The sequence below is a fragment of the Phascolarctos cinereus genome, unplaced genomic scaffold, assembly GCF_003287225.1.
Source record: "Phascolarctos cinereus isolate Bilbo 61053 unplaced genomic scaffold, phaCin_HiC Scaffold_5;HRSCAF=322, whole genome shotgun sequence".
Classification (NCBI taxonomy): Eukaryota; Metazoa; Chordata; class Mammalia; order Diprotodontia; family Phascolarctidae; genus Phascolarctos; species Phascolarctos cinereus.
Window position 1 is genome coordinate 325263424 of NW_027555958.1, and position 26797 is coordinate 325290220.

The 26797-nt window shown below is 47.8% G+C and overlaps 2 protein-coding genes across 2 annotated transcripts in view; one reads left to right on the plus strand and one right to left on the minus strand.

Annotated features, from left to right (window-relative positions):
* The window catches only part of INSRR (insulin receptor related receptor), a 32921-nt gene extending 19469 nt beyond the window's left edge, over positions 1 to 13452 (minus strand). The window contains exons 1-7 of the mRNA XM_020991976.2: positions 12894 to 13452; positions 6995 to 7543; positions 4895 to 5207; positions 4388 to 4530; positions 3908 to 4052; positions 3040 to 3254; positions 1820 to 1946 (exon numbers count right to left, since the gene is read on the minus strand). Coding sequence (XP_020847635.1) covers positions 1820 to 1946; positions 3040 to 3254; positions 3908 to 4052; positions 4388 to 4530; positions 4895 to 5207; positions 6995 to 7543; positions 12894 to 12978 — 1577 coding nt within the window. The 5' untranslated portion in view covers positions 12979 to 13452. The remainder of the gene's footprint in view (positions 1 to 1819; positions 1947 to 3039; positions 3255 to 3907; positions 4053 to 4387; positions 4531 to 4894; positions 5208 to 6994; positions 7544 to 12893) is intronic.
* A 2846-nt stretch (positions 13453 to 16298) lies between these two features.
* NTRK1 (neurotrophic receptor tyrosine kinase 1) overlaps positions 16299 to 26797 on the plus strand; it is a 38264-nt gene continuing 27765 nt past the window's right edge. Inside the window, exons 1-4 of the mRNA XM_020991977.2 lie at positions 16299 to 16520; positions 21439 to 21513; positions 21681 to 21752; positions 23351 to 23419. Of these exons, the coding sequence (XP_020847636.1) occupies positions 16300 to 16520; positions 21439 to 21513; positions 21681 to 21752; positions 23351 to 23419 (437 nt within the window). The 5' untranslated portion in view covers position 16299. The remainder of the gene's footprint in view (positions 16521 to 21438; positions 21514 to 21680; positions 21753 to 23350; positions 23420 to 26797) is intronic.

The following is a 26797-nucleotide window of genomic DNA, read 5'->3' on the forward strand; positions in this document are numbered from 1 at the left end:
CATGACTGATGTGAAAATATGCTTCATATGAATGTATAAGTAGAGCCTATATCAGATTGCACACCATCTTGGGGAGGGGGGGAGGACAGGGAGGGGGAGAAAATTTAAAACTCAAAATCTTATCAAAGTGAATGTTGAAAACTAAAAATAAATACATAAATTACAAAAAAAAAGAAGGTCAAGTACTGAAGCTGAAACTTAAATACTTTGGCCACATAGTGAAAAGATTGGAAAAGATTCTGATGTTGGGAAAGATTGAAGGCAAAAGGAAAAGGGGATGGTAGAAGATGAGGTGGATAGATATTGTCATGTAAGCAACAAACATGAACTGGAACAGACTTCAAGAGATAATGGAGAATAGAAAGGCCTGGTGTGCTATGGTCCATGGGGTCACAAAGAGTGGACACAACTGAATAACAAAAAAACTCTTAACTGATCTCCCCGCCTCCTTTTACCCTCCCTCAAACAGCTGCCAGAATAATCTTGCTAAGACACAAGTGGGACTGCTTTACTTCCGTGCTCAAGAATTTTCAGTGGGTCCCTATCGACTACAGGCTAAAATACAATGAATGGGAGTGGGGTGGAACAGCATTAGGAATGAAAGAGAAGGGAACTGGGATGTTTTAGAGCCGTGGGGCTTGAGCTGCAAGAAAGGTCATCTGGTCCACCCCTTTCATTCTACAGATGAGAAAGGGGATGCCCAGAAGAGTCAAGGGATTTGTCCGAAGTCACACACATAGTTAGGGGCAGAGCTGGAATTTGAACTCAGGCCCTATGACTCCAAGTTTAGGGTGGTTTCCACTATGCCACACTCTCCTCTAACTCCCTCCTCGCCTCTGCTGGCTGAAACTTTTCCTTACAACCCCAGCTCAGGAGTCACGTCCTCCCTGCTTCTACCTCATCCCCCAACTAAAAATAAGCTCTTCCTCAAATTTTCCTAGACCATTCTGTCTGGATCTTCTCCTTGAACATTCTACTTTATCCTAGACTTATCTATGTCACACCCTTTTCTAGATTATAAACTCTTTGAGGGCAGGGATTGTATCTTATTTTGCTTTTGTATCCCCAAAACATAGCACAGTACCTGGCATGTGAATACATAAATTTAATCAATAAATTAACAGATTTGCTTAATATTAACAAATAATAAATCAATAAACTAGATTGATATTAATAAATTATATAATTAATAAAAAGGAATAAATGTGCTTAATAAATGCTTATTGAATTGAACGAAATTGACATATTCTGCTATTAGGGAGGGAGATCTAGGTGTTCTGGAATTTCTGCTCATGATGTTTTCAGCTGGAAGAGACCCTACAGCTAACTGACAAACTCAGAGAAGGGAAGCATTTGCTCCGGGTCCTGCTGGTCCAAAATTTGGACAACAGTCATTTGATTCCAAATACTTTCTCTCTTTCCTCCTGGGCCCTCTCCTTTCCCTATAGGGGGGCTATGATGCCCTAAATAACTGAAAAAAATCTGTTTTTCTCACCACTGCTGTGTTCCCCCAAGAATGGGATTCTCTCCCCAGACTCTTCCTTCTTCCCATTTTACTCTTCCCTCTCTCAACCAAAATAGTGGCCACTATTAGGAATGCAATTCCGGGATGATTCAAATGTATAAAAAGAGTTATTCCCCAACTGATAAATGGACAAAGGATATAAGTAGGCTGTTTTCAGAGGAAAAAATCCAAGCTGTCAATAGCTAGATGAAAAAAAATGGTCTAAATCACTAACAATGAAAAAGGAATGTAGCCCCTGGCCCCTACATCTTCCCCCAGGATCCCTCCTTTCCCTTCCCCCTCACACACACTCACGACTCCTTGTAGTAAACGATGAAACTGAGGAGGTCTCGAGCCTCAAGTGGTTCATAGCGCTCCCAGCGAAGGAGGATTCGATCTGATTCTGTCACATTGGAGACAAACCGGAGAGGTCGGGTCTTGCCTGAAGAAAATGGTGATGGATGGTACTATCAGGCTGGGTGCTTACCTCTCTATTCCTCAGCCTAGGTAATAAGGGGAGCAGCTCTGTGTGATGGAAAAAGTATTAAGCCAAAATCAGGAAACCAGGGTTTAAAGCTTGGCTCTGATGCTTACTGACTGCGTGAACCTGGGTAAGTCATTCAACCGCTCTGATGACAGGTTCCTCCTCTGAAAATGAGGGATAATATATGACCTTGTTGAGAGCATGACAGAGTTGTGAGGAAAGTTCTCTGTAAGCCTGAAAATGCTATATAAATGTAAGTTAATATTAACAAAAGCTAACATTTGTGCGGTATCTACTATGTGCCAGGAACTGTGCTAAGTGTTTGACAAATATTCTCTCATTTCATCCTCACAACAACCCTACGAGGTAGGTGCTATTACTATCCCCATTTTACAGATGAAGAAACTGAGGTTAAGTGACTTGCTCAGGACCATCTCGCTAGTCAGTTTCTGAGGCTGGATTTGAATGTAGGTCTTCTTGACTCTAGACCCAGAGCTGTCATTTCTCTTGAAGTCTATCTGACACCATCTATTTTTAAGTTGTTGTTGTTGTTGTTGCTAAACTCCAAAGCTATCGGGGTGGGTAATGGCACTTTCTGCATCAATATTGCTGTAGAGGACATAATAGTAAGAGGACCTGAGATAATCCTGGCTTTGCCACTTATTCTATGTGAGACCTTTATGCCTACCCTTCCTACTGCCCATCTTCAACTTTGACCTGACTACAGTAGAAAGAGCATTTGATCTGGAGTCAGAGAAGGCGTGTTTGATTCCAAGCTCCTTCACTTGCTGCCTTCTTACTTTCATATGCTACAAATCTTGAATGAGTCACTTAACTTCTCTGGAGCCTCAGCTTCCTCATTTGAAAAATGGCTTTCATCTCTAGTTCCTATGAGTTTGCTACAATCCCAACCCATCTTCAGCCCCAACTTTCTCCCCATACAGCTGAACTCCCTTTCCCCACCTAGGCTGTACCCCCAATCCTGCCTCTCTAGGGACCTTCCCAAGATTCCCATCCCATGTTTGCACCCCAGGGCATGTGTCTTCCTCACAGGCTGCTTGGTCTCCATTGGTTCGAGGATTGATCTCAGCCTTGTTCTGCCGGCCCCGAGTTCCCGTCACCTCCTCAAGCTGGTAGATGTGTTCCAGGCAAAGGCGTGGATTGAAGGCAAAATATATCTTCCCCACAGGGATGGACAGCCCAGCCTCTGCCCACTCCCCCAGCTGCTGCAGGTTTTGATTGTCCAACACATAGAGCGTATAGTTCCTAGGGAGAGAGGCCTGAGGTCTGGGGTCTGGAACTTGAGGTGAAGAGAGGCTGGCTGCCATAAGGTGAGTGCAGGAACCTGCTTATGAGGGTGGCAGGGATACTACAGGGAATGGAGGGGGGTAGAAAGGCACATATGCCTGGGCCCCAAGGTCTGAGAGAGGGCTGAGAAGTTGTAACAGTGAAGGGCAGTTAAGGATCTACCCTAAGGTGATCTGGGGGTGGGGTATGCCGCGGGTTCCTGTGACATCTGCTGTCCCTGCTTCTCCACTGGCTTTGGCCCCAACTGCCCTTAGGATGCCACCTCTCTGCTAGGGCCCATCTTCCCCCCTAATGCTTCCAGGGGCATGGGCCAGATTCTCTGTAGGGATGGGTTGTCCTCTCTCCCCATGTGGCTGCACCCATGGCTGTTGGCATTATTGCCTCTAATACAAGAAGTCGTTGTTTGAGCTCTGAGCAGCCTCCCCATACATTGCTGTGGGACCTAGGGCAAATCTCTGAGTCTCTCTCAGCATCTATTCAAGATGGCACCACATGCTCTGGCTCCCTCCCAGAACAGACGGGAGGTTCTGAGGAGGAAGTGGGCATGGAGCATGGGCTGGTCATACCGAGCATAGGCAGGATCCCCACGCACCCCACCCACCACCTCTTACCCATCCACCATGGAGTCTCCCCGGATGAGTTTGAGGTTCCTGAAGAATCCCAGGGAGATGAGGGCAAAGGAGTGTTTGATTTTGAGGAAGCCAGTGATGGTTTCTACGAGGCCCAGACTTCGCTGTAATTCTGTCTCTAAATTATCTGATCAGAGAAGGGAGGGAGTCAGCTTAAGGCAGGGCAATGGAGGAAAAGGGAGGAAAAGCAAGCATGACTGGGCTTAGCACAGTGCCTGGCAGATAGCAGGTACTTAATAAATGTTCATTGATTGATTGAAGGGCTGAGAAATAGGGTAGGATCTTTGGGTTGGGTCAGTGGAAAGAACCTGTCCTTTGAGGGCCTGGGACATGAGCCAAGAAAGGAATCAAGCAGGGAGTAAGGCCTGATCCACGGGAGGGAATATCCCAAGGGGGCTCCAGAATGGGCCCTGCTCTGGTCTGGCGGGAGGGGTAAGGTGATGGGAATAAGGGTCTACTAACAGCCTTGACGTAGGTTAAGGATGAGGCTGCCCTTCAGATGGGTACAGCCTATGAGCTCGTGGGCTGCCTGCAGGGAATCGATGGTCTTGGTGCCAACCTTACACTCCTTGGGGCACAACCCCTCACACTTATGGCAGAAGATGCTGTGGGAGGAAGGAGAGAGGAGGAGACTATGAGTGCCTCAGGACCCAGTCATCGGGGTTGCCCCTTTCCCTCAGACCCTGGAGTAGGCTGGGCTCCCATCCTTTCCAGACCCGGAACCTGGCTCTGATTTATAGGAACATTAGACATGGGATGCTCTCACCCTCATACCCTAGAGACCTGTTACTGTTCTCACCCTCCCCTAGGGTTCCATCCTTACTGTCCTCATCCATCACACACTTTGGCTCTGTCCTTACTGTCCCCCTTTCTTGGATGCCTAAGTCTTATCCCCATAGTCCTTCCTCCCTGAATACTTGGGGGGGCATTCCCACCCTTCCCCTGCCCACCTGGGAATCCAGGACTCACCTGCTATCATTGTGGGTGTACCCTGGAGGGCACTGGGCCAGACAGCTGCCCTGATGGATGACAAAGTCGGAGACTCGGCCGGGGAGGTCAGGCAGCGCCCGGAGGCTAGCGCAGTAATCCGCAGTGACACAGCGCCAGGCTTCATACTGGTAGGTGCCTCTAGGACAGGTGGAATGGCAAGTCCCTCCAAAGTGGAAGTGCCTACAGGCCACGCATGCCTGGGGGTCGTTGGGCCAACTGCATCCTCCCAAACACTCAGGATGGCAGCACTCACCCCTTGAGGTGCAAGCCAGGCCCCTGGCACATGGGCACACTGTGGGTATGGGGCAGAATGGGTATCAGGGGTAGTGCCAGCCTCTCCCAGCAGGCATAGATCCAGAGAGACCCACTTCTCTACCAATACCCCATCTCCCCTGTTTGCCTCCTTTTCCCCAGTATGTGAGTCTTTACCCAGATTATCTCCAGTGTACCTAAGAGAGAAGTGGATGGTGCAATTGATAGAGCGGTGAGCCTGGAGTTCAAATCTGGCCTCATATATTTTTTAGCTGTGTGATCCTGAGCAAGTCACTTAACAGCTCTGCCTCAGTTTCTTTAACTGTAAGGTGGTGATAATAGTAATAATACCTACCTCCCAGGGTTGTTGCAAGAATAAAACGAGATAATATTTGTAAACACTTAGCACCATGCCTAGGCCTGGCACATAGTAGGTGCTATATAAATGTCAGCTATCATCATTACCCTTCTCTTATCCCTCCTCAGCCCAGCCCTGTCCTGCAGACAGACGCCTTCCCTGCCTGACACCCAGTTGTAAGTAAAATGTTTTGTAAACCCCAAAACATGATATGAATGTAGGTTCTTTTTAGTTATAATTGTGCCTTAGAGTTGGAAGGGACCTTAGAAGTCAGAAAATCAGACATCTATTTAAACAGCATGCAGTGTCCATGATCACCGGACATCTAGCTTCCCCCAGCCCCATTTATATCTCCAGTCATGCTGACTCACCTGCCCTTTTCTCTTTCTGTCTCTGTCTCTGTCCCTGTGTCTTGGGTGGGCTCGCTGAGGGCCCAAGAGTGTCTCCTTCTGCCTAGGCCTCTTTCCCTGTGCTCAGGGGCAGCTCAGGACAGAGAACAGTCACCTTGCTTTGTCAGTGCTGTGTCTCTCTACCCTCCTGCCTGGGCTGAGTGCCCAGACTTATGCCAGGCATGATGCCAATGTAGGAACTAGCTGCTCTTTTGTACGAAGCTCTGCTCAGGAGGCATAGTGGGCACATTAAGGACCTCCAGAGCCGATTACAACCATGCCCCTGCTGGAGAACCAGCCATTCAGTGTCTTACTTAAGTTCTGGGAGGAAGGGGTAAGACTTATGGGGGTAAGGCAGGTAATAGGTAAGTTTAGAGCTGGGGCATCAGGAGTCTGGGTTCCCTGTGTGGTAAGAGCTAGAGATCTAGGTAAGAGAGGGGGCCATGAGCAGGGGCAGGATGTGTTGATACCATATACTTTGAGAACTAGCAATGCTGTTTATAGACAACACCGGGGTTGGTGGGGAGGCCTGGAGAATCAAGATACAACAGGGATCTGGTTCCCCTGGATGCTAGGTGGGGAGGGGGGGATGGGGGAGAGAGAGCAGCCTCTGAGACCCCCATTCTCTAGACTCCTCCAACCTCATACGTTGCTCCCTTTCCCTCTTGCTTTGGTCCTGCCAGATTGGCTTTCTTGCTGTTTCTCATGCAGAAACACTCCATTCCCTGCCTCCTTGCCTTTGCAAAGGCTGTTCCCTACCCTGGGATGACTTCCCTCCTCCTCTTCACCTCTTAGAATCTCATTTCCTTGTATTTCCTTTTATTTTATATTTACTTATATACATATATGCTGTGTGTACCTGCTGCTCCCTAAGGAATCTCTCAGGCCAGGGGCTGTTTCACTTTTGTCTATAAATCCCTAGCATCTAGTGAAGTGCTTGGCATACAGTAAGTGTTTAAATAAGTGCCTGTCAATGGATTGTTTGGGTAAATCACTCTCAGCTATGAAATAAGAGGCTACATGATTTCTTCTGTTCTAAATGCCATCTCCTGTGCTCACTTTCTGCCCATATGTACCCACCTCTCTGGCAGTGCCCAGAAGTCCAGCAGCGGTAGTCCATGAGCCCATTGACAGTGGTTCTGATGCAGGGTTCCTCGGTGCCCAGCATTCCAGGGCACACATCAGCACATTCCTCTCCTAGTTTGTTGCCCACGATGTGGTTGGCATCGGTGGTTGGCTGCAGCAGGCTCCAGTCAACAGTGGACAGATGGCACAGCTCCTGGTTCTTCTCCACACGCACGGCTCCTCGAAGGATGGCACCCAAGCCTGGAAGCCCCACATCCCTCAAGTGGGGCATCTCAAAGATGACCAGGGCATAGCTGAAGAAGAGGCGGGTGCCTCGAATGACTGCAAGGTTGGGGAAGAGGTCTCGAAGACTCTCCAGCCCATAGACACGGAAGAGGAGCAGGTAGTCAGTGACCTGGGTGAGGCGGGGGAAACTGAGGCCCTGGAAATCCTCCCCAGTTGCTGTGAATATAAGCAGGATCTGTAGGTAGCCTTCTACCACGGTACAGTTTTCCAGTCGCCGGAGTTCCGACACCTCTGTGCGGATGTCCAGGCTGGGGCAGACTGAGGGGTAGAGGAGAAGGAGGCACAGATAGGAGGTCAGGGGCACTTAGATCCTGGGCCTCCTAACCCCAAGAGAACCTGAAATCCATATACCCTACTCCTGCAGACACCCTGCCTTGCTTACTCCTAGATTCACAGACTCTTAGAGTAGGCAATGACCTCTGAGATCATCAAGTCTAGACCACACACTCTACAATATGCTGGACAACTAGCCAGATAGTCTTCAGCTTGAAGACCTCCATGACCTGGAGCCCCATTACATTCCTATATGGGTAGCCCATTTCAACTTTGGACAGCACCACTTGTTAGGAAGCGTTTCCTTAAATGGAGCCCAAATCACATTCTGTTCTTTCTGCCTGTCTCTGTGCTCTGGGACCAAGAAGAGCAAATCTAATCTCTCTTCCACATAAATGAAGCCAACTATCATGTCTCCTCTGCTCTACCCCTAGTCTTTTCTTTTCCGAGCTAAATATCTCCAGTTTCTTCAGCTGGTCTTTGTTGATGCTCTCTCACCATCTTGGTCATCCTTTTCTGGATGATACCCAACTTGTCAGTGTCCTTCTTAAAATGTGGTACCCAGAACGGAAGCCAATATCCCAGATGTAATCTGATCATGGCAGAGTACAAAGGGATGATCATCTCCTTAATTCTAGACACAATACCTTCTTTAATATAGCCTGTGCTATATTTTTGTTTTCATTCAGTTGTTTCACTTGAATCCAGTTCTTCATGATCCCATTTGGGGTTTTCTTGGCAAAGACACTGGAGTAGTTTGCCATTTCCTTCTCCAGTTCATTTGACAGATGAAGAAACTGAGGCAAATAGAGTTAAGTGACTTGTCCAGGGTCACACAGCTAATAAGTGTTTGAGGCCAGATTTGAACTCAGAAAGATGAGTTTTTCTGACTCTGGGCCCAGCACTCTATCTACTAAGCCACGTAGATGCCCCATAGCCTGCAATAGTGTTCGATATTTTGGCCCCCTGCCCACTGTGGATCCATATTGACTTTGACATCCACTAAAACTGCCACCAACTATTCATATCTTGTATTTACGCAATTGGTTTTTTGAACCCAAGTGTAGGGCATTTGTCATTAAATTTCATCTAATGGGGCCTCTAGGCTTGGGGCCTTTGAACACTGGCTTTTCGTATCCCCAATCTCCCCAAAGGGACTCAGACTTGGGGCACCTAGACATCAGGGTATGGTGTTGCTCATTTCATTCAACAAACATGTTGAATGTCTACTACGTGATCAGCACTGTGCTAGGTACTGGGAGTTCCAGTCGAGGGGGAGATATATTTGTTGCCTTCCCAGAGCTTGTAGTTTGGGTTCCTAGAGAGCTGGGTCTAGAGACAGGCAAAGCAGCCAGTCACCTAAGACAAATCACTTAAGAGGATACAAGGAAGTACACTCAAAGATAGTGTTTTTTGTAAAAGCGTATATTTTAATGCTAGAAAATCCTTCCCTTCATGATTATGGGTATTTATTTTATATGATAAGTCAATGTACATGTGTTCCAGCAAGGGCTCTAACCTTTAGCAGACAGTAACTCCCCCCAGGGGGCAAACTTTTCAGTCTTTGTCCTAGATCAGGAAATGCTTTTTCCCAACTCTGATCCCCGTCCTCCTCCTCCATACCTGGACATCTAGGTCCCTGACTCGCTTCTCAGGAGGCATATGGGCCTACATGGACATAGCGGTATGTGTATTCCCCCCTGCCATTGTTTCTTAAGATTTGATAGGGTGCATGCATACGTGTGTGTGTGAGTGTGTATATGTAGGCAAGCACAGGAGCTTAGACATCTTGATAACTCCCTTAATCTTCCCTCTCCCAATTTATTTCTTGCCATTCTTTCTTTGCTTATTCGATTTCTATTGTCTTCCTTATACCTCTCATATCTTACTCTTCTTCTTTCCCTGCAAACTGCCTTCTGTACTCTGCCATCTCACCTCGCCATCACTAACATTTTCTCCACCCCCATTTCTAAACATGTATACCCAGATAAAGCCTTCCTCAATACTAGGAAAGTCGACCAACATTTGCCTTTAATTGTGTGTGTGTGTGGGAGGGAGAGAGACAAGTGACCTAAGATATTTGCAACCAGCTCCTCTTCACCCCCCACCATTTCCATCACCTGTCCCTGGACCAATCAGATTTAAGGAAGGGGTAGGGGGCCTTCTTCAGGATCCCCTCATCCCACTTCCCATCATGCTTCTAGGCTCTTCAGAGCTCCCCTAATGAGAACACTCTGGAAAAACAAATCTCAAAGCCTTCTCTGATTACCCCCCACTTCACGTTCCTCCTGACCCCCTCCTCCCACTTCTCTCCCTTCCTCTCTGGTCTCTCCTGCTCCCTCCCTTCCTGACACTGAGAACCAGACACCTGGGTCCCCTGATCAAACACCCGCTCCCTCCCTCAGAGGTTCCCTGTACCTCCCATGGACGTGCTTCTGTCTGGACAACCACACTCCCGTCTGGCATCTGCTGGGGCCTGGAGATGGCTCTGTGCTCTATCTCCCCCTTTTCTATCCTCATGTCCCTGCCCAAGGTTGTTTAATCACAGGAGTGGGGCGAATAATGACCCTGAGGCAAAGGTATTTGTAAGCCCTAAGTGTCTCCTAGAGAAGCTTCCCAGCTCTCACTCCAGTCCCCTTCATTTCTGTCCTATTGCAGAGACCCTGCCCCCACTCTCAGGCAGGAACCCACAGCCTGTCACATGAAGAAAACACTGCCCTTGAAGAGGCCCCAGTCTGATGGCAGATATGGGATATACAACCAGGGTATGGACAGAGAAACACTGACCAGAGAGACAAGGGCAGAGGAGCCAGACAATTTGAGCTGTAGATGCCAGGATAGGGACAGATAGTGGGGAGTCAGTAGTCAATCAGAGAAGTCTTCCCAGAGAAGGGGTCTTGGGAAAACCCATACTTCTCAATGACCTTTCCTTTTGATCTTATCCTGTACTATCTCTTTATTCCTCTTCGGCTACTGTATCCCCAATTCCCCTCCCCCCACCTGAAGGTTGTTTACAGTCAACATGACCAGCTCCCTCCCTCCCCCCCCATGTCAAACATGGGAACTTTCTGGTCTAAGACTGGGGGTGGAGGGAGGGAGAGGAATCTGGAGAGAGTGGGGACAAACTGACTCAGCCTGGGGAAAAACATCTGCTCTCCTTCCCAGGTTAGTAGACCCTGAGGAGCCATCTAATTTATCACCTCAGCCAGCCTGCTCAGCCTCTTTCCTTCATCCCTCTTCTGGTAGTGGCTTGTCAAGGGGAGGATGCAGGCCCTTTCCCCTTCTGCCCTCAGCCTTCTGTCATATGTGGTCACACCATTTAGAGCTAGAAGAGAACCATCGAGATCTCCAAAGTCTCATGGATATTATTGCAAGCCACTGAGTTCAAGCTCCAGTCCTCACTCCAGATCCAGCACTCCACTCTATGATGATGCTGAGACAGCTCCATTGGGTAGTGGGGACCTGGGCTGGCAGTCAGAAGCCCCCAGTTCTAGTTCCAGCTCTAGGTTTTGATTCCACGTGTGACCTTAAACAAGCCAACCCCCCTCCTTGGGCTTCGATTTTCTTTGAGGTTCTTTCTGTCTCTGAGACTCTATGAGGCCCCATGTCCAGATGGGGAAGCACTTTGCCCTATTTTCTTGAACATTTTGAACTACTAAAGGGCCATCGCCAGGGCTGGATGAGTCCTTATGTGACAAAGTCTGGGATGAGCTCCCAGTTTCTGAACTAAGGTTGATGAGAGGTCCCAAGACAGGCTGGGAGGTTGGGGAGGTAACAGTTTCTCTAGCACCAAGCATAACTTTGAATGTAGGTGTGCACACATGTGAGCAAGTGAGCCCCACCTGGGCTACCTCCCTATATCTAAGGGAGGAAACAGAATACAGAGGAGACAATGTAGGTTAGATCTTCAGGATGTCCTTCAAACTGGCTTGAGGCACAGGGAGAGAATGGAGAGGTGGTGGGGAAGCAGGGACTGTCCTAGGTACCTTTTCACTCTCACTGCATCATAATGGAAAGAGCATGGGGTATGCAGTCTCGAGATCAGAGTTCAAATCCTCCCTCTGACATTTACTAGTTATGTGATCACAAGCAAGGTGTTGATTCCTGTAAGCCTCAGTTTCCTCATGTGTAAAATGGAGATGACAGTAAACGCAGATCTACTTCACTAAGTTGTTGGGAGGAAATTGTTATAGAAATGAGTTATTCTTTTTTTTTTTTTGGCTAGGCAATGGGATTAAGTGAGTTGCCCAGGGTCACACAGCTAGTTAGTGTCAAGTGGCTGAGGCTGGATTTGAACTCAGGTCCTCCTGACTCAAAAAATGAGTTATTCTTCCTGTACGCTTACTCTTGAACACAGCTGTCTTTATTGTCCCCCCCCACTTAGTCTCTTGTCTCTCTTGATCTTTGTTTTTGTATCTTTCTGTCTCCCGTGTCTCAATCCTATCTCTTCTTTGACCTTTCCTTAGCCCCCCTCCATGGAGTTAGACGTAGAAGGGATCTTACAGGACATCTAGTCAGTCAGTCAATAAGCATTTCTGAGAGCCTGCTATGTACCCACTAGGCAGCTAGGTGGCACAGTAGATAGAACTGTGGACTTGGAATCAAGAATACTCAAGTTCAAATCCAGCCTTAGACATTCACGGTGTCATTGAACAAGTCACTTAACCTTTATATGCCCCAGTTTCCTCATCTGTATAATGGGTATAGTAATAGCACCTACTTCCCATCGTTGTTGTGAAGATCAAATGAGGTAATATTTGTATATGTTTTGCGAACCTCAAAGTACCATTATATGTGCTGACCATGATGCTAGGCATACAAAGAAATGCAATACATGGTCCCTGTTCTCAAGGAGCTCACAGTCTGCTGGGGGAGACAACGTGCAAACGACTACGTGCAAACAAGATAGATGCAGGATAAATAGGAAATTTATCAATAGATGAGGAAACTAAGGGCCAAAACAATTGATACTCACCCAGCATCACACAAGTAATACATGCCAAAGTTTGGATTTAAACCTACTTTCTACTACCTCGATGTGTGTCATAGACAAGGAGCTTCTAAGGTCCCTCTCCTCCATTCTCACCCTGGCTCTGGGATCATGGATATTCCAGCTAGAGTGACCATCATCTTATTGTTCCTACTGACAATTGCTCCAAAAAGGAAGCCACAAGCCCCCTTCAAGGAACGGGCCACTCTTCTTTCAAGGAATTCTTTCTGTGACCAAAGCGAAGCCCTTTTTACTGCTGTCAGAGACAATGCAATGAGGCCAAATTCAAGAGAAGAACCCATGTGTCCTGTCTCCCAGCTCTGGGAGAAGGTGCTGAGGACTCACCCTCTGGAGTATCCAGGCCAAATCCCAAAGGGAGGAAGTTCATCAGCAGGCAAGATCCCCAGAGCCAAGAGCTGGGTGCTGTCATTGTCTTGGCCCCGAGCCCACACCCAGCCCCAGCTCCGTGTTGTCCAGCCTGGCAGGGGTAGAGTTTGGGGGCAGGACATGCAAAGGGTTGCCTGAGAGTAGCCCCGAGGGACAGAGATGCTGAGGGACTCAAAAGATGGCAGACAGAAAGGCACAAGGAGAAAAGCAGAGTGTCAGAAACTAGGAAAATAATAGAGAAAGGTATAGAGATGAGGGAAAACCCAAAAATTCAGGGACTGAGAAGTGACAAAGATGGAATTAGAGGAGAAAACTCGTGTGTGTGTATGTGTGTGTGTGTGTTTGTGAGAGAGAGAGAGAGACAGAGAGAGACAAAGACACTGAAAGAAGCACAAGTTAGGGCTCAATTGAGAAGGAATAGGAGTGGGGAGCACGGCGAAGCACGACCTTGGTGGCGATGGGGCAAGGGCTTCTTATATCTCTTTCAGCTTGGAGCTGTGTCTCGCTCTGTGGAATCGCTAGGGGCCAGAAGCAAAGAAGCTGGGCAGGCAGAGAGAACTGGAAACCCCCTGCCCGCCTCCAATTGTAGTCCTAAAGCCCATTGGTCTGAGAGCAATGGGGTAGTGGGGGGAGGTACCACTGCCCCCTCTTGCTTCACCTCCCCATCATCCCTCTCTTTCCAGTGAAGTCAAAATATTTAGCCTGACAACTGAGAGGGAGGAGGGTGCGACTGTGCATTGGGAACATATCTATTGGGAAAATAAGGCCAAAGGGCAGAGGTGAGGGGGTACAAGATTTGTACTGGAGGCCAAGAGAAAATATCCCAGCCCCAAACTCATCCAGAAGACATCCTTTCTGACAGCGGCAGCAAGGAAATCCTAAACTCATCTAACAACAGTAACAACTCATCTCTTCAGGTGGGACTGGAGGGGTTGAAACGGTAAGAAAGGAGGAAAGTCAGGAACGGACAGGCTGGGGATACATTGAGAAAGGGGCAGAGATCGGTCTTTGGGACGCTAGCAGAGTGGGTAGAGGGAAGAACGGCTACACAAGAAACCTTGGGGAAGTCAACAGGGGACAGTCAGAGTGCCCGACAGCCTCCTTCCCCGAAGCCACCTTGGACTGATCAACGTTGATACAAAACAGTAGTGCCCCACTCCCTCTTGGGAGTGCGTGGATAGGGGCAGGAACTGGGGAGGGAACCCAGGTATGATGCTTTCCAGGGCTGCCAACTGGGATGTAGAGACGGAGCCGGCGTTTCTGGAGGGGACACAAGAGGCTGCTGGGCGTAAGCAGAGCCTGACTTGGCCAGGAGCGCCGGCCCTTCTGAAGAGCTAAGAGAAGACCTATTAATTTCTCCGCGTGGAAATCGATGCGCCTCTGTACGGGCGGGCGATTGGTTCCTTTCCTTCCCCTGCCCTGCTTGCCTCGTAGTGTTGGGCCACGTCCTTACTAGCGAGAACCTGGGGCTGGCGTCCTCCTTGCCCCTAAACCACTCCTCACATCCTACAAGGGACCCCTTTCCCCACCCCTAACACAAGCACAGCATAGTGGGTGTAGTGGCAAGAACCTCAGCTCTGGGTATCAGAGGACTTGCCATTTGCTGAGCAAATCTCTTCTCTAAGCCTCAGTTTACTCATCTGTAAAATGGTCATACTTGCACTCTACCTCTCAGAGTTGTAGGAAAAGCATTTTTAAAACATTAAAATGCTCTGTGTGAGCGAGGATACTGGGATACTCCAGCACTTGGCACAGTGCCCAGCATATGGTGGGTCTTAAGGCTTCTTGGCTTGATGCTGTATAGCTTGTGTTTAGACGTATACATTTTTTTTTTGCATGTTAGAATGAGTTCTTTGAGGGTGGGGCACTGTTTTTTCTGCTCTTTGCATCTCCAGCCTTTATTTAGTACAATGACTCGCATACAGTAAGAGCTTAATAAATGCTTTTTGACCTACTGACATAAAAATACATGGAGAGGCAATCTGCAAGTCGGGAAAACCTAGATTCAAGTCTCAATTCCTATACTGCTGGCTGTGTGACGCTGGCCAAGTCACAACTTCTGAGGGCTCCCAGGTTACTCTGTCTAAAACTATATACAATCGCAGAGGGGGTACTGATCTGCATTTGCAGAGGGAGTTTCCTCATCCGGGAGTTCTTAAGACAAATGAAATCACAGATCAAGTCCGTATCCTTACTCAAGCCTAAAAGCAAAACCACGCGCGTCTCTGGCGCCACCCCGTGGCCATTCTAAGGAGAGCAAGGCGGACGCCCCTCCCCGATGTAGGCGCAGCTCAAACCTGACATTGGCTGACCGTTTTGGGGAGACCTCTACCCTAGCTCTGCCTCTTCCACTTTGGGATCTCCTCCCTCTTTTTCCTACATTCTCTCCTCAATTCCCCTTGCTTCCAGTTCTCTCTCTTCCTTTCTGTAAAAGATTTTCTAGATAATTTTATCCTGTGCTCAATAAGTGATGAAATCCGCGACTCCTCCCCACCCCCAAATCCCTTAGTGAATTTGAGGCAGAGGACGCCTAGGATGATGACAGGGGCATTGGGTTTCGATCTTTTCCCATTCCAAGGATCCCTATTGAGGTGCATTAATGCAGCTGCATCTTGGGTGGGGAAGCAACAAGCGAGCTTCCCAGCCTGGCCTTGTTAATCAAAAAGAGCTAAGTCCACAGAAAATTATTTACATGTCCCAGGAATACACAGGTGGAGGAACCCCTGGAGGAATAATAACCCTTGGAGGGGAGGTATAAGAGTAAAGGGCAAGAGCTGGGGGGAACTTAGAGGAAGACGCCATGTAGACGAGGGGAGGGGGTAAAGGGAAACTGGGGGAGAAGGCAGAAGCTGTTGGGGGGGAGGGGTGGATACTGAGAGAGACGGGTGGGGTCTAGAGGCACTGAGGGGTGGGGAGGGATGAAGTAGTGAGGGAGGAGGCAAGATCCAAAGAGAGGGGTTAGGGGAGAGAAGGGGGCTGAAGAATACTATGGGAAAGGTGGGGGATTGAGGGGTCACTGGGAGCCAAGGGCAGGGGCTGGGAAAGATGATGGAAAAGAGAGGAGGGGGCTGGGCACACTGAAAGAGAGGTGCAGGCGCCTGAAGGACACTGGTGAAGGGGGCAGGGGGCACAAGAGAAGGGACAGGAGTGGGGGTGGACTTAAAGAGAGGGGAGAGGGCTGAGTACTCATGGAAAGGAACAGAGGCTAGGGGTATTGGGGGAGAGGGGCAGAGCCAGCTCCTCCCCTTTAAGACGGCTGTCCCTTTAAAGCAGCCCCGTCCACATGTTGGGGGTGGGTGGGGGGAGCTTGGGCTGGGAGCAGCTGGGTGAGTGCAGTCAGGCTGGCCGAGGCAGTGAGGGGGAGATGCTCAGAGCCGGGAGGAGCGGGCAGCTTGGCAGGCAGGGCTGCCCCTGGGCCCTGCTAGCCTGGCTGCTTCTGGTGCCTTCAGGCATTGCCCACTGCCCCCATGCCTGCTGCCCCTTTGGCCCCTCAGGGCTGCTCTGCACGAAGCCAGGAGCTCTCACCAGCTTTGGCTTCCTGACAAGCTTGGAGAACCTGACAAGCTTGGAGAACCTGACGGAGCTGTGAGTGCCCACTGGGCATTAGGGATGGGCATTGGAGAACTGAAGCTGGGCAGGGGGGCTAGGGGAGGCATGGATGTGAAGCTTCCCTGGTAGGGTGGTGTGGCCAGCAGACGGTCCCTGGTACTGAATGGGAAGAGAGGCTGGAATATCTGCCCCCTGTAACCCAGGGATCCCGGTGCTGCACCTTCAAGCCTTGTGGGCACTCCTGTGGGGCAAAGACTAGTGGGGTACCTTGTAGGGGTAACTTCTTTTTTCTCCCCCACCTTGGGACTTCCTTCTGGGAGTCCAGGTTGGAATGGGGAGCAATGAGATTTTCCAACAGCAGAATTTTTGAATTAAACCCATGCCTAGAAACAGTATTCCACCCCCACTCTCCCCGCTCCGGGGGCTTATTAGAAACTCAGGACTCCCAAGCCAGAGACGGACAGGAAGCAGTAGGGAGCAGAAGATGCTCTAAGAACTGATACGCCAGCCTCTGCCCTTTTTCCTTGGAGTTCTCTCAGTCACTGACCCTTTCCCCAAGATCCTTTCCTCTCCCTTAGCCTCTTTCTCATCTAGTATTTCTGCTTGCCCTACTTCCCTTTAGCCCCCTGCCTTTCTCTCCTGGTGTCCCCTCCCACCCAACCCACTTCTCCTGTCTCCTGATGCCCTCCCCCCAGCCCTCTGTCCTCCTCTGTCAGTGCCCCTCTCCGTTCCCTGCCCTTTTCTCCTACCTCCCTCCCCTCTTCTCCTACCTTCCTTCCCTCTCCCTCAGTGTCCTTTTAGCCCCTTCCCCCAGTGATTCTCTGAGCCCCTCCCCAGCTCCTCTGCTTTTATGTTTTGGGCAGCTCCAACTAATGCCAGCTTCTATATGGCCCTTTTCTACCCTGGTGACACTGCCCACAAAAGACTGGGGAAAGCTTGTTTTGGGAGGAGACAGTTCATAGGTCTCGGTGCTTGGGAGATAGAAGGGAAAGTATCACTTCTCCACCCCACCTAGCTTTGAATCTGAGGGGCCCTTGTCCCCACTCCTTCCTTAGGGATGACTTGAGGTCCCCTGGCTTCTCTTGACAACTATGAAGCGAAGGTGCTTACACTGGGAGATAGAAGTCCCCAGCCCTCTACTTGCCTACTCTCTCTCTCTCCTCCCTGCCCTGTCCACCCCACCCCCACCCCCACCCCCATCACCTTCCAACCCTCAGGACCTAGATTCATAGCCTGGAGGGGAAACCAGGCAGTTGTCAGAAAGTAAAGCCCAGAGTAAGCTCTCTAAGGAAAGGAGAAGGGAAGGAAGGAGTACTTGAGGTGTCTGCAGAAGCAGCAAATACACTCAGTAGTAACTGACTGGAAAATACTCCATTTTTCTTTAACAACTGCTGGGGGGAGGGAGGGCACATACTTGTCTATACCATAATATATAAGATATATAGTTTGAAAATATACGGGCATGATTGGCTGGAATGTATTTGAGTATAGTGACTATATTTTTTAGTATTTTATTTTGTAGTTGGGGAGGAAATTCCCTAGAATATAGGAGGGTTTGCTGAGAAGGTCCTCTAGAATTGTGTGGCATTGTAAGCACAGGAAAGTACCCTAACATGCTAGAAGATGCCCAAGTATTCTGTAGTAACTGTCTGGAAGTTGCTCATATACCTGAAGGGGGGAGCAAGGAAGCATGATCGCAGTAATTAGCTGGAAAATACTGGGGTATTTTTCAGTAACCGTCCAAAGGGTGAAGGAATGAAGGAGAAAGAAATAAATGAAATCTTCTACTTAGCCTTTCTTTAGCATTGTATTTACTGTCCTACATCTCCAGCCAAGGGTGGGAGAGAGAGGGAAGGGAGGCACTGTACCAAGGACTCGCAAAATTATAGAACCTAGAAGGTAAAATCCAGAAGGACACTTAAGGATAATCTAGTCCAATACCCCCATTCTACAGATTAGGAAACTGAGGCCCAGAGAAAGGAAACAAGTTGGTTATGGTCACACAGTGGTAGAGTTCAGAACTTGAACCTGATCCCAACTTAAATTTTCACAAGGGAAATCACAGGCTTCTAGGTCCTCATCACTTTAGCCAAGGAACTCAGACTCCCAGGTGAAGTTTCTCTAACCAGCCCCTGGGGTCTGTTGATTTCTAATCATCTTGCCCAGATAGGGATGGGAAAGGGGTAGGGGCCTCAGGGGTGAGGTATGTGGAGACTGGAGTTTGATGAGAAAGCTCCTTCCTCAGAAAAGCTAGAGGCACTAGGTGGCAGAACTCCTGGGTCTCCTTGGCAGAGCTAATAATGGGTTGAGATGATTGTAGGAAATAAAATACAAATAAAAGTGAACTACGGGCCTCTTAGCTCATGCTGCCTGGCAACCCCATTCTGGCTGGTTATCCCCTGCTGCCCTTCGCCTCTGTTTCTGGGCCCCCACTTTCCTCTGAATGCTGAGCAGGGGATGATGAGATAGGAAAGGGATGGAGGTGTCTGGGCATCTGGCCAGGGACAAGCGAGAAATGCACTGAGGTGTGTGTGTGTATGGGGGGTTGGGGGACAGAGACAGAGACTAGCGACACAGAGTGGGGGGCTTGAGAGAGAGGGTAGAGCAAGGGCTTGGGGAATGTTGTGTGAGGGGTGGAATGAGAAAATCCTGGGAAAGAAAGGAGAAACTGGGAGTAAAGATATGGAGAAGAGAGACTAGAGAAATATTAGGGGGAGATGGGACTGGGGAACATGGAGGGGGAGGGGGAAGGAGCTGGAGAGCTCTTGGGGGAGAGGAAATAATTCTGGGCTCTTCTAACCACTATACCCTTCCTCCTTTGAGGGAAGAAAGGGTGGAGGATGTTGTCTGAGGGTGAGGAAGGATTCTGAGAATAACCACCCCCAGGCCTCAGGGTAGAGTGACTCAGGGGCTCCTGATGAGATTAGGATTTCTCTGGAATTGACCAACATGCTTTGCCACAATGAATTCCAAGGACCCTCTCAGGGGTGGAGTAGGGTGAAGAAGAATTTAGGAAAGTAGGCACCTGGAATCCAGCGTCCTTTGGCCAGGTCTTTGTCTTCCTCTCTTTTAATCTCTTTGCCTCTATCTTCAGTTCCCCTGGGGTCTATTGTCTTATTTTTCTTGTCCTCTTTTCTCTCCTTTGTCTCTCCCTACACCCTCTAAGGCAGGGTTCTATTGAGGGGCAGAGGGAGGGGACAATCTTGGGGCACTGAGTAACAGGCTTCCTCTCCACTCCCACTGACCTACCCAGGGACTTGTCCAGGGAGAAGAGGTTGCACCCTGAGGGGGATCAGGACTAGAAGCAGCATGGTTCAATGGAAAAATCAATGGCCCTGAAATCAGAAGAGAACAGGGTTCAAGTCTCATCTCTGACATTAGCTGTTTGATGAAGACCCTGGGCAAATCACTTCAACTCTCTAGTCTCAGTTTCTTCGTCTGTAAAATGGCAACAATTTTACCTATTTGTTTTATAGGTTTATAATTTACAATTTTTAATATATATTTATAATTTAATTTATGATATAGTTCACATGGCTGTTGTGAGACTCAAATGAAATAATTATGCTAAGTCACTACTACAAATCTTAAAGCCTTGTGTACATTTCTATTTTATTATTATTATTATTATTGGAGAGGTGGCATAGAATAGTTGATAGAGAGCTGGCCTTGAAGCCAGGGAGCTCTGGGCTTAAGATCTAGCTGTGACATTATTGGCTGCGTCCCCGGGCAACTCATTTCACCTCTCTCTGCCCCAGGCACTGGGGGCATCAGTAGAGAAAGTCCCCAGGCTAGAGCTCCCTATTCCAATAGGGGAATCACAGCTTCAGTCCCATCCTTCTCTTTTGCTGCATTAAAAAAAAAACAAATGGTACCCCATTAGAGAGGCATCATGGAAAAGCAGGTAAAGAATTGGCCTCAGAAATTAAAAAAACAGGGGCAGCTAGGTGGCACAGTGGAAAGAGCATCGGCCCTGAAGTCAGGAGGACCTGAGTTCAAATCTGGCCTCAGACCAAACACTTGACACTTACTAGCTGTGTGACCCTGGGCAAGTCACTTAACCCCAATTGCCTAAAAAAAAAGAAATTCAAAAAACAAAACATGGGTTTAAATCCCACTTTGGACATATTCTGACTGAGCAACCTGGGCAAGTCACTTAGCCCCTAAATGCTGTATGCAGCCCTAGAAGACTAGAGTTGTGCCAATCTCCATTGGCAGAGAATGTTGACTCACTCATAGTTCTTCTTGCCAATGCAATCACAGATCTGGTCCAAAAAAATGATTCTTGCCCTCCTTGGAGGGAGGCAGTCTTGTAATGGATAGAGAACTATCCTTGATGCCAAGAAGACCTGGGTTCAAGTCTAGCCTCTGACACATCTTCGCTATGTGACCCAGCACAAGTCACTTTAGCCAGAAAAATACTAGGCTAAAAATTAGACTAGAAAAATACAGAAAAAGGGGCTGACTGATGTTGGGGGAGGGAGTCTCCTCACTTTTCTTGTACTGATTAAATCATGGGTCTTGTCCTTATTACTTAAAAGCGATGTCTTCACATCTGTGTGGAGACAAATGTGCAGGCATAGGTGAGTACCTACAAAAATAACACACATGTGCAGGTGTGTTATTTACCTGTGTGAGAGAGGGATGCATAAGCACGTTGGAGGATGTTGAAACTTGAACAGGTTAGTGTGCTGGGAGAGACTAGGGAGGGGGTAAAGGAGTACAGAAATATCAGGGAGAACTCAGCTGGATCCTAGGCTTTGGAAGGAAGGGTTAAGGCCTCTCCATCAGAGGAATTGAGTCTATGTGTGCTAAGATATGTGTGTCTGGAAGGGAAGGTATCCGTGTGAATCCATATGCTAAATGTGAGTTGGACCAAAGTCTCTTTATCTGAAAAAATAAAAAAGAGAAAGGGAGAGATCTTCATTCTGCCATCTTTTCTCTTTCTCCATAGCCATATTGAGAACCAGAAGGATCTGAAACATCTGGCCCTGGGCGACCTGAGTGTCCTGAGAGAGCTGAGGAACCTGTGAGGGGAGGGGATGAGACAGGATGGGAGGGAAGCAGGGGTTGGGGCTCCAGAAAGAGGGGCTGGGGGTGAGGGGCTGGTCAGGGAGCGGATCGGAGGAGCTGGAGTGCTGAGAAAGGTGATTAGGCATCTTCTGGGTGGGACTAACCCTGAATTGTCTCCCACAGCACCATTGCACACAGTGGTCTCCGGTCCGTGGCTCCAGATGCCTTTCGCTTCACCCCTCGGCTGAGCCGACTGTGAGTACCAGCACACCTAGGTCCTTCTGTGAGGGAGTCATGAAGGAGGCCGGGTCTGGCCTCTTAAAGGGTCTTCAGCTGAGAGTGGAAAAGGGCGGAGGAATCATCCCAACAGCTGTGAATACCCAAGTCTTGGGTCAAGGACTTTCAGAGTCCTCAGATTCCTTAGCTCTTGTAGCCCATTCCTCTGCTTCTGTTCTGAATGACCCTGCTAGGAGGTCCCTCTTCTTCATATTCTTCAGAGATGAAAATCCCTGAAACCGTTTCCCCACCTACCTATCGGTCGCATATCTTTGTTAAATTGAATTCCCGTTTTCCAGCTTTGAGCTGTGGCATCGGCTCCCAAGTGGGTCCTTCCACAGATCTCTTTTCTTTAGGAGCTAATGGGGTCTCCAGGTTGGGGAAGGAGAAAGAAGTAGAGATAAGTGTCCTGTATTCCCAGGCTGGGAATCTCTGTCCCCCCAGCCCCTACCCCCTACCCTGGGCCTTTCAAGTGGGGAAAGTGTCATTTAAGCCCCAAGGTATACGTGAGGGAAGGTCACAGAAAATTTCTCTGCTTGTATTTAACTTTTGTCATCATCCTTCCCCACCATGAGCTTCCTCCTACAAGAGAGGAGATCGGGGCAGGACAGTATCCCTGTAAAGAAATGGTCCAGGGAGCAAGGGGGCAGTACCTGAAGCTGAGACCCAGACCATTCTCTAGAGGTGTTTCTTAACAAGGAGGATATTTTGAGGGCCATCTGATTTGAGATATCAGATTGAGAGAAGCTTCCCGGAGGAAGGTCTAAAGTTCAGCTGTCCCCCTTCTCACCTAGGAAATTCTCTATAAATTCTACCCCTCTCCCGTAGGCGCTCTCTCTCGCTCTCTCTCGCTCTCTCTCTCTCTCTCTCTCTCTCTCTCTCTCTCTCTCTCTCTCTCTCTCTCTCTCTTTCTCTCTCTCCCCTATTTTCCCAGCCTTGGCCTTCCTCTAAAGTTTCAGAGGCTTTGAAGGGAGGCATCATAAGATCTGTCTTATCCTCCCCTTTACAGGATTGAGCATCAGACAGGTGGAGAGAAGGGGTTGGGGGATGGGACAAGGCTCTCAGAAGCAGAGGAATCAAGACCAGGGAAGGGAGGGATGTGTGCTCTGGGGGAGGCTGATGCCTATCTGCAAGAATGCTTGGAGTTACTTAGTGCAAAGGTTTTGGTGGGGCAGGGGGAGACCTAGATGTGCTCTCTCTTTTCCCCTCCCCATCTGGTTCCTGACAGTGGGGTAGGGGGAAGGGGGAGCACAGATGGACCCCCTCCTGCCCACCCCCCAGCTGTGGCCTCAGCACTTTGCCAGCTGGGGCCAGGTGGGGGAGGGGGAGCCGGCTGTTCCCTCAGATCACCCCTTCCCTGGGGGTCTGGGGGAGGGAGTGAAGTGGGGTTTAACCCTAGTAATGCTGGTCAGGAGAAGAGTAGGAGTCTTCTAACATAGAAACTGTGGGTTTGGGGGAGGTGGGATATGGTAGAAGCGGAGTGGGGGAAGGTGTCAGAGAGCAGCCAGGTATTAAATTCTACATTTAGAGAAAGCTCAGAAGGGCATCTAGGAGTAAGGTTACTTTCTCTCCTACAGGAATCTTTCTTCCAATGCACTGACCTCACTCTCTTGGAAAACTGTTCAGGGCCTTTCCCTGCAGGAACTGTAAGTACCGGGGCTTGTATATGAGCTTATTAGAAGGGGGTTGTATGTAAATGTATGGGAGTGGAAGAGTGGTTTCAGAGGTGTTGCTGACTAGGTGGGATTTACTTTGTGTTTGATTATGAATTGGTGACTACAGGTATGACCCAGTGAAGGGCCTGGGTCTGGGTGCTGTATGTTGGGTGTCGCCTAGCAGGGCTACCTGCTGCCATCCAGTGACAGTGAGTTACTCTAGGTGGGGAACTCTGTGACTTGCTGTGTGGTTCCCAAGCCACTGGTAGTATCTTGTACATGACGAAGGGCTACCCCTCCTGACCGTCTTCCTCCTTAGGACTGGAGAGTGGTTGGGTAGGTTCAATTACAATGAACAAATGTTTCCTAAACATCTATTGTGGGCAGGACTTTGGGTTAGGACTAGGTGCTTCAGAGATTGCAACATTGAGATAAAACGTGGTCCCTACCATGTTTACAATCTAGTAGGAGGCTGAGATACCACCTGAAAAAAATTTTTTTCTTTTCTTGGATGATTTCACTGGTATAAGAATGAGGAAACTCAACCAGAGTAGATAATAACCTGCTTGGAAACTTAATTTTTTAAAAAAATTCAATTTAATTTATTTTTAGGTTCAAATTCTCTCTCTCCCACCCCCACTGAGAAAACAAGAAAAACAAAACTGCTCTTACAAACATATATACTATACATGATCAAAACAAATTTCTGCATTGGTTATGCCCCAAATAATCTATATCAGGGAAATATAGTTAGTTTTTCACAACGTGATTACTATGGAAGTGTTTTGCATGACTACACATGTATAACCTGTATCGAGTTGCTTGCCTTCTCAATGAGGGTGGGTGGGGAGGGAGGAAGGGAGAGAATTTGGAACTCAAAGTTTTAAAAACAAACGTTAAAAAATGTTTTTACACGCAACTGGGAAATAAGATATGCAGGCAATGGGGTATAGAAATCTATTCTGCCCTACAGGAAAATAGAAGAGGAAGTATAAGAGAAGTGGGGGGGTGATAGAAGGGAGGGCAGATTAGGGGAAGGGACATTCAGAATACACACCATCTTGAGGTGGGGGGAGGTGAGAGATGGGGAGAAAATTTGGAACTCAAAATCTTGTGGAAGCGAATGTTGAAAACTAAAAATAAATGAATTAGTTAAAAATACTTTTAAAATGAATGTTGAAAACTATCTTTAAATGTAATTGGAAAAATAAAATACTATTTGCAAAAAAAAATAATCTATACCTCAATCTGCACTCTGAATCCATCACTTGACTATCAGGAGGTGGACAGCATGTGTAATTTATAATCTTAAAAATCCATTAGATTATGATCTCCTTGAGGGCAGGAACTGTCTTTTACCTCTTTTTGTATCCTCAGTGCTTAGCATAGTGCCTGGCACATAGATGGTGCTTAATAAATGTTTATTGACTGACTGATTAAAGAGTCTCCTGGGGATACGAATTTTAAGAAATGAAATAGTTCCTGTCCTCGTGGAGCTTACATTCAATTGAGGAATAGGGAATGACAACATGTCCATATCTCAGTATGTATACAGGACTAATACAATGTAATTTGGGAGATCAGAAAAGTCCTTGTGTGAGGGAGGTTGACCCTGAATTGAGCTTTGAAGGAAACTAGGGATTCTCTGAGGTGTAGGTATGGGAAGAGATGGGGGAAGTGTTGTGTATGAGGAACAGTGGGGAGGCCAGTTTGGATGGGACATAGAATGCCTGAATCAATCAGTCAATCAATTAACATTTTTAAAGCACCTACTATGAGCCAAGCACTGTGCTAAGCACTGGGGATAAAAAAAAAGCAAAAGACAAACCCTGCCCTCAAAAAGCTTACAATTTAACGAGGCAGACAACATAAAGACAAATATGTGCAAACAAGTTATTTACAGGATATAGAGAAAATAATCAAGAGGGAAGGCATAAGAATTAAGAGGAGCTGGGAAAGGCTTCCAGTAAAAGGTGAGATTTTAGTTGGGATTTAAAGGAAGCCAGAGAAGTCAGCAGGCAGAGCTGAGGAGGAGAGCATTCCAGGCACCAGGTATAGCCAGAGAAGATGTTCAGAACTGAGAGATGGAGTGTTGAGATGAAGAAGAGTAATGTAGGATAAACATAGAAAGGCAGTTGGGAGCTAGGTTGCAAAGGATATGAAACAGGAACTTGAATGTTAACCTATACTAGTAGCTAGATGGCGCAGTGGATAGAGTGCTGACCCAAGAGTTGGGCATTCAAATACAGCCACAGATAACTTCCTAGCTGTGTGACCCTGGGCAAGTCACATAACCCTGTTTGCCTCAGTTTCCTCATTTGTAAAATGAGCCAGAAAAGTAAATGGCAAACTACTCCAGTATCTTTGCCAAGAAAATCCCAGATGGGGTCATGAAGAGTCGGACACAACTCAGCAACAGCAGTGTTATTTATCACAGCCATCCAATTATCATCTTCCCACTCTTTAGGGAGGGATATTCTCTGACATCAGTAAGGACTAACCTCCCTGAAGGAAGAATGGTACCATGGACAGAACACTAGATTTGGAGTCAGAGCACAGTCTTGGGTGAGAATTGGATATTGGCCCTAAGCCTTACTACCTCACTTACATGGTCTCAGAAAAAGTCATTTAACCTCTCTGGGCCTCAGTTTCCTCAGCTTCCAAATTAAATGGTTAGACTAAATAATCTTCCAGTTCTAAAGCTATACCCTCCTGGAGGTCATGGATGGAGGAGGCAAAGGGATAGGGAGCTAATGGTCCCCAGAGAAATTTTCAGATAGTTAAGTGACGTGACCAAATCTGTGTAAGAACATCATACCTATCAAGCAGTAGGGAATGTCAGTGAGAACTGATCTCAGCCTTCATACAAGTGGTTCTCCATGTGTGGAATGCACTCCATCACCTCAACCTATTAGAATATTTCAGAGCCCAACTCAGGTGCCACCTCTGACATGAGGCCTTTCCCAACACCCCCAATTATTAGCACTCTTTGTCTCTTGAAACCACTTTCTCATTACTTTGAATGTAAATTATATTTACTTACTTTTGTGCTCGTTGCTTCCTCCCAGGAGAATGTAAGCTCTTTGAAGGCAAAGACTGTTTTCTTTTTGTTTTTGGATTCTCAATGACTTGCACAGTGTCTCATATGTAGTAGATACTTTAAAATGTTTGTTGAATTGATGAAAGAGTTTAGAGGTGAAGCTGCATCTTATACATTTTGATATGCTGTCTCCTTGTTATTGTCTTTGATGATATCTAGTGTTTCTATGATTTGTTCTTTGACTCACCAATTCTTTAGGATTAAGACATTTAATCTCTAATTAATTTTTAATTCTTTCTTAAAAGCCCTTTATCAAATATATTTTTTAT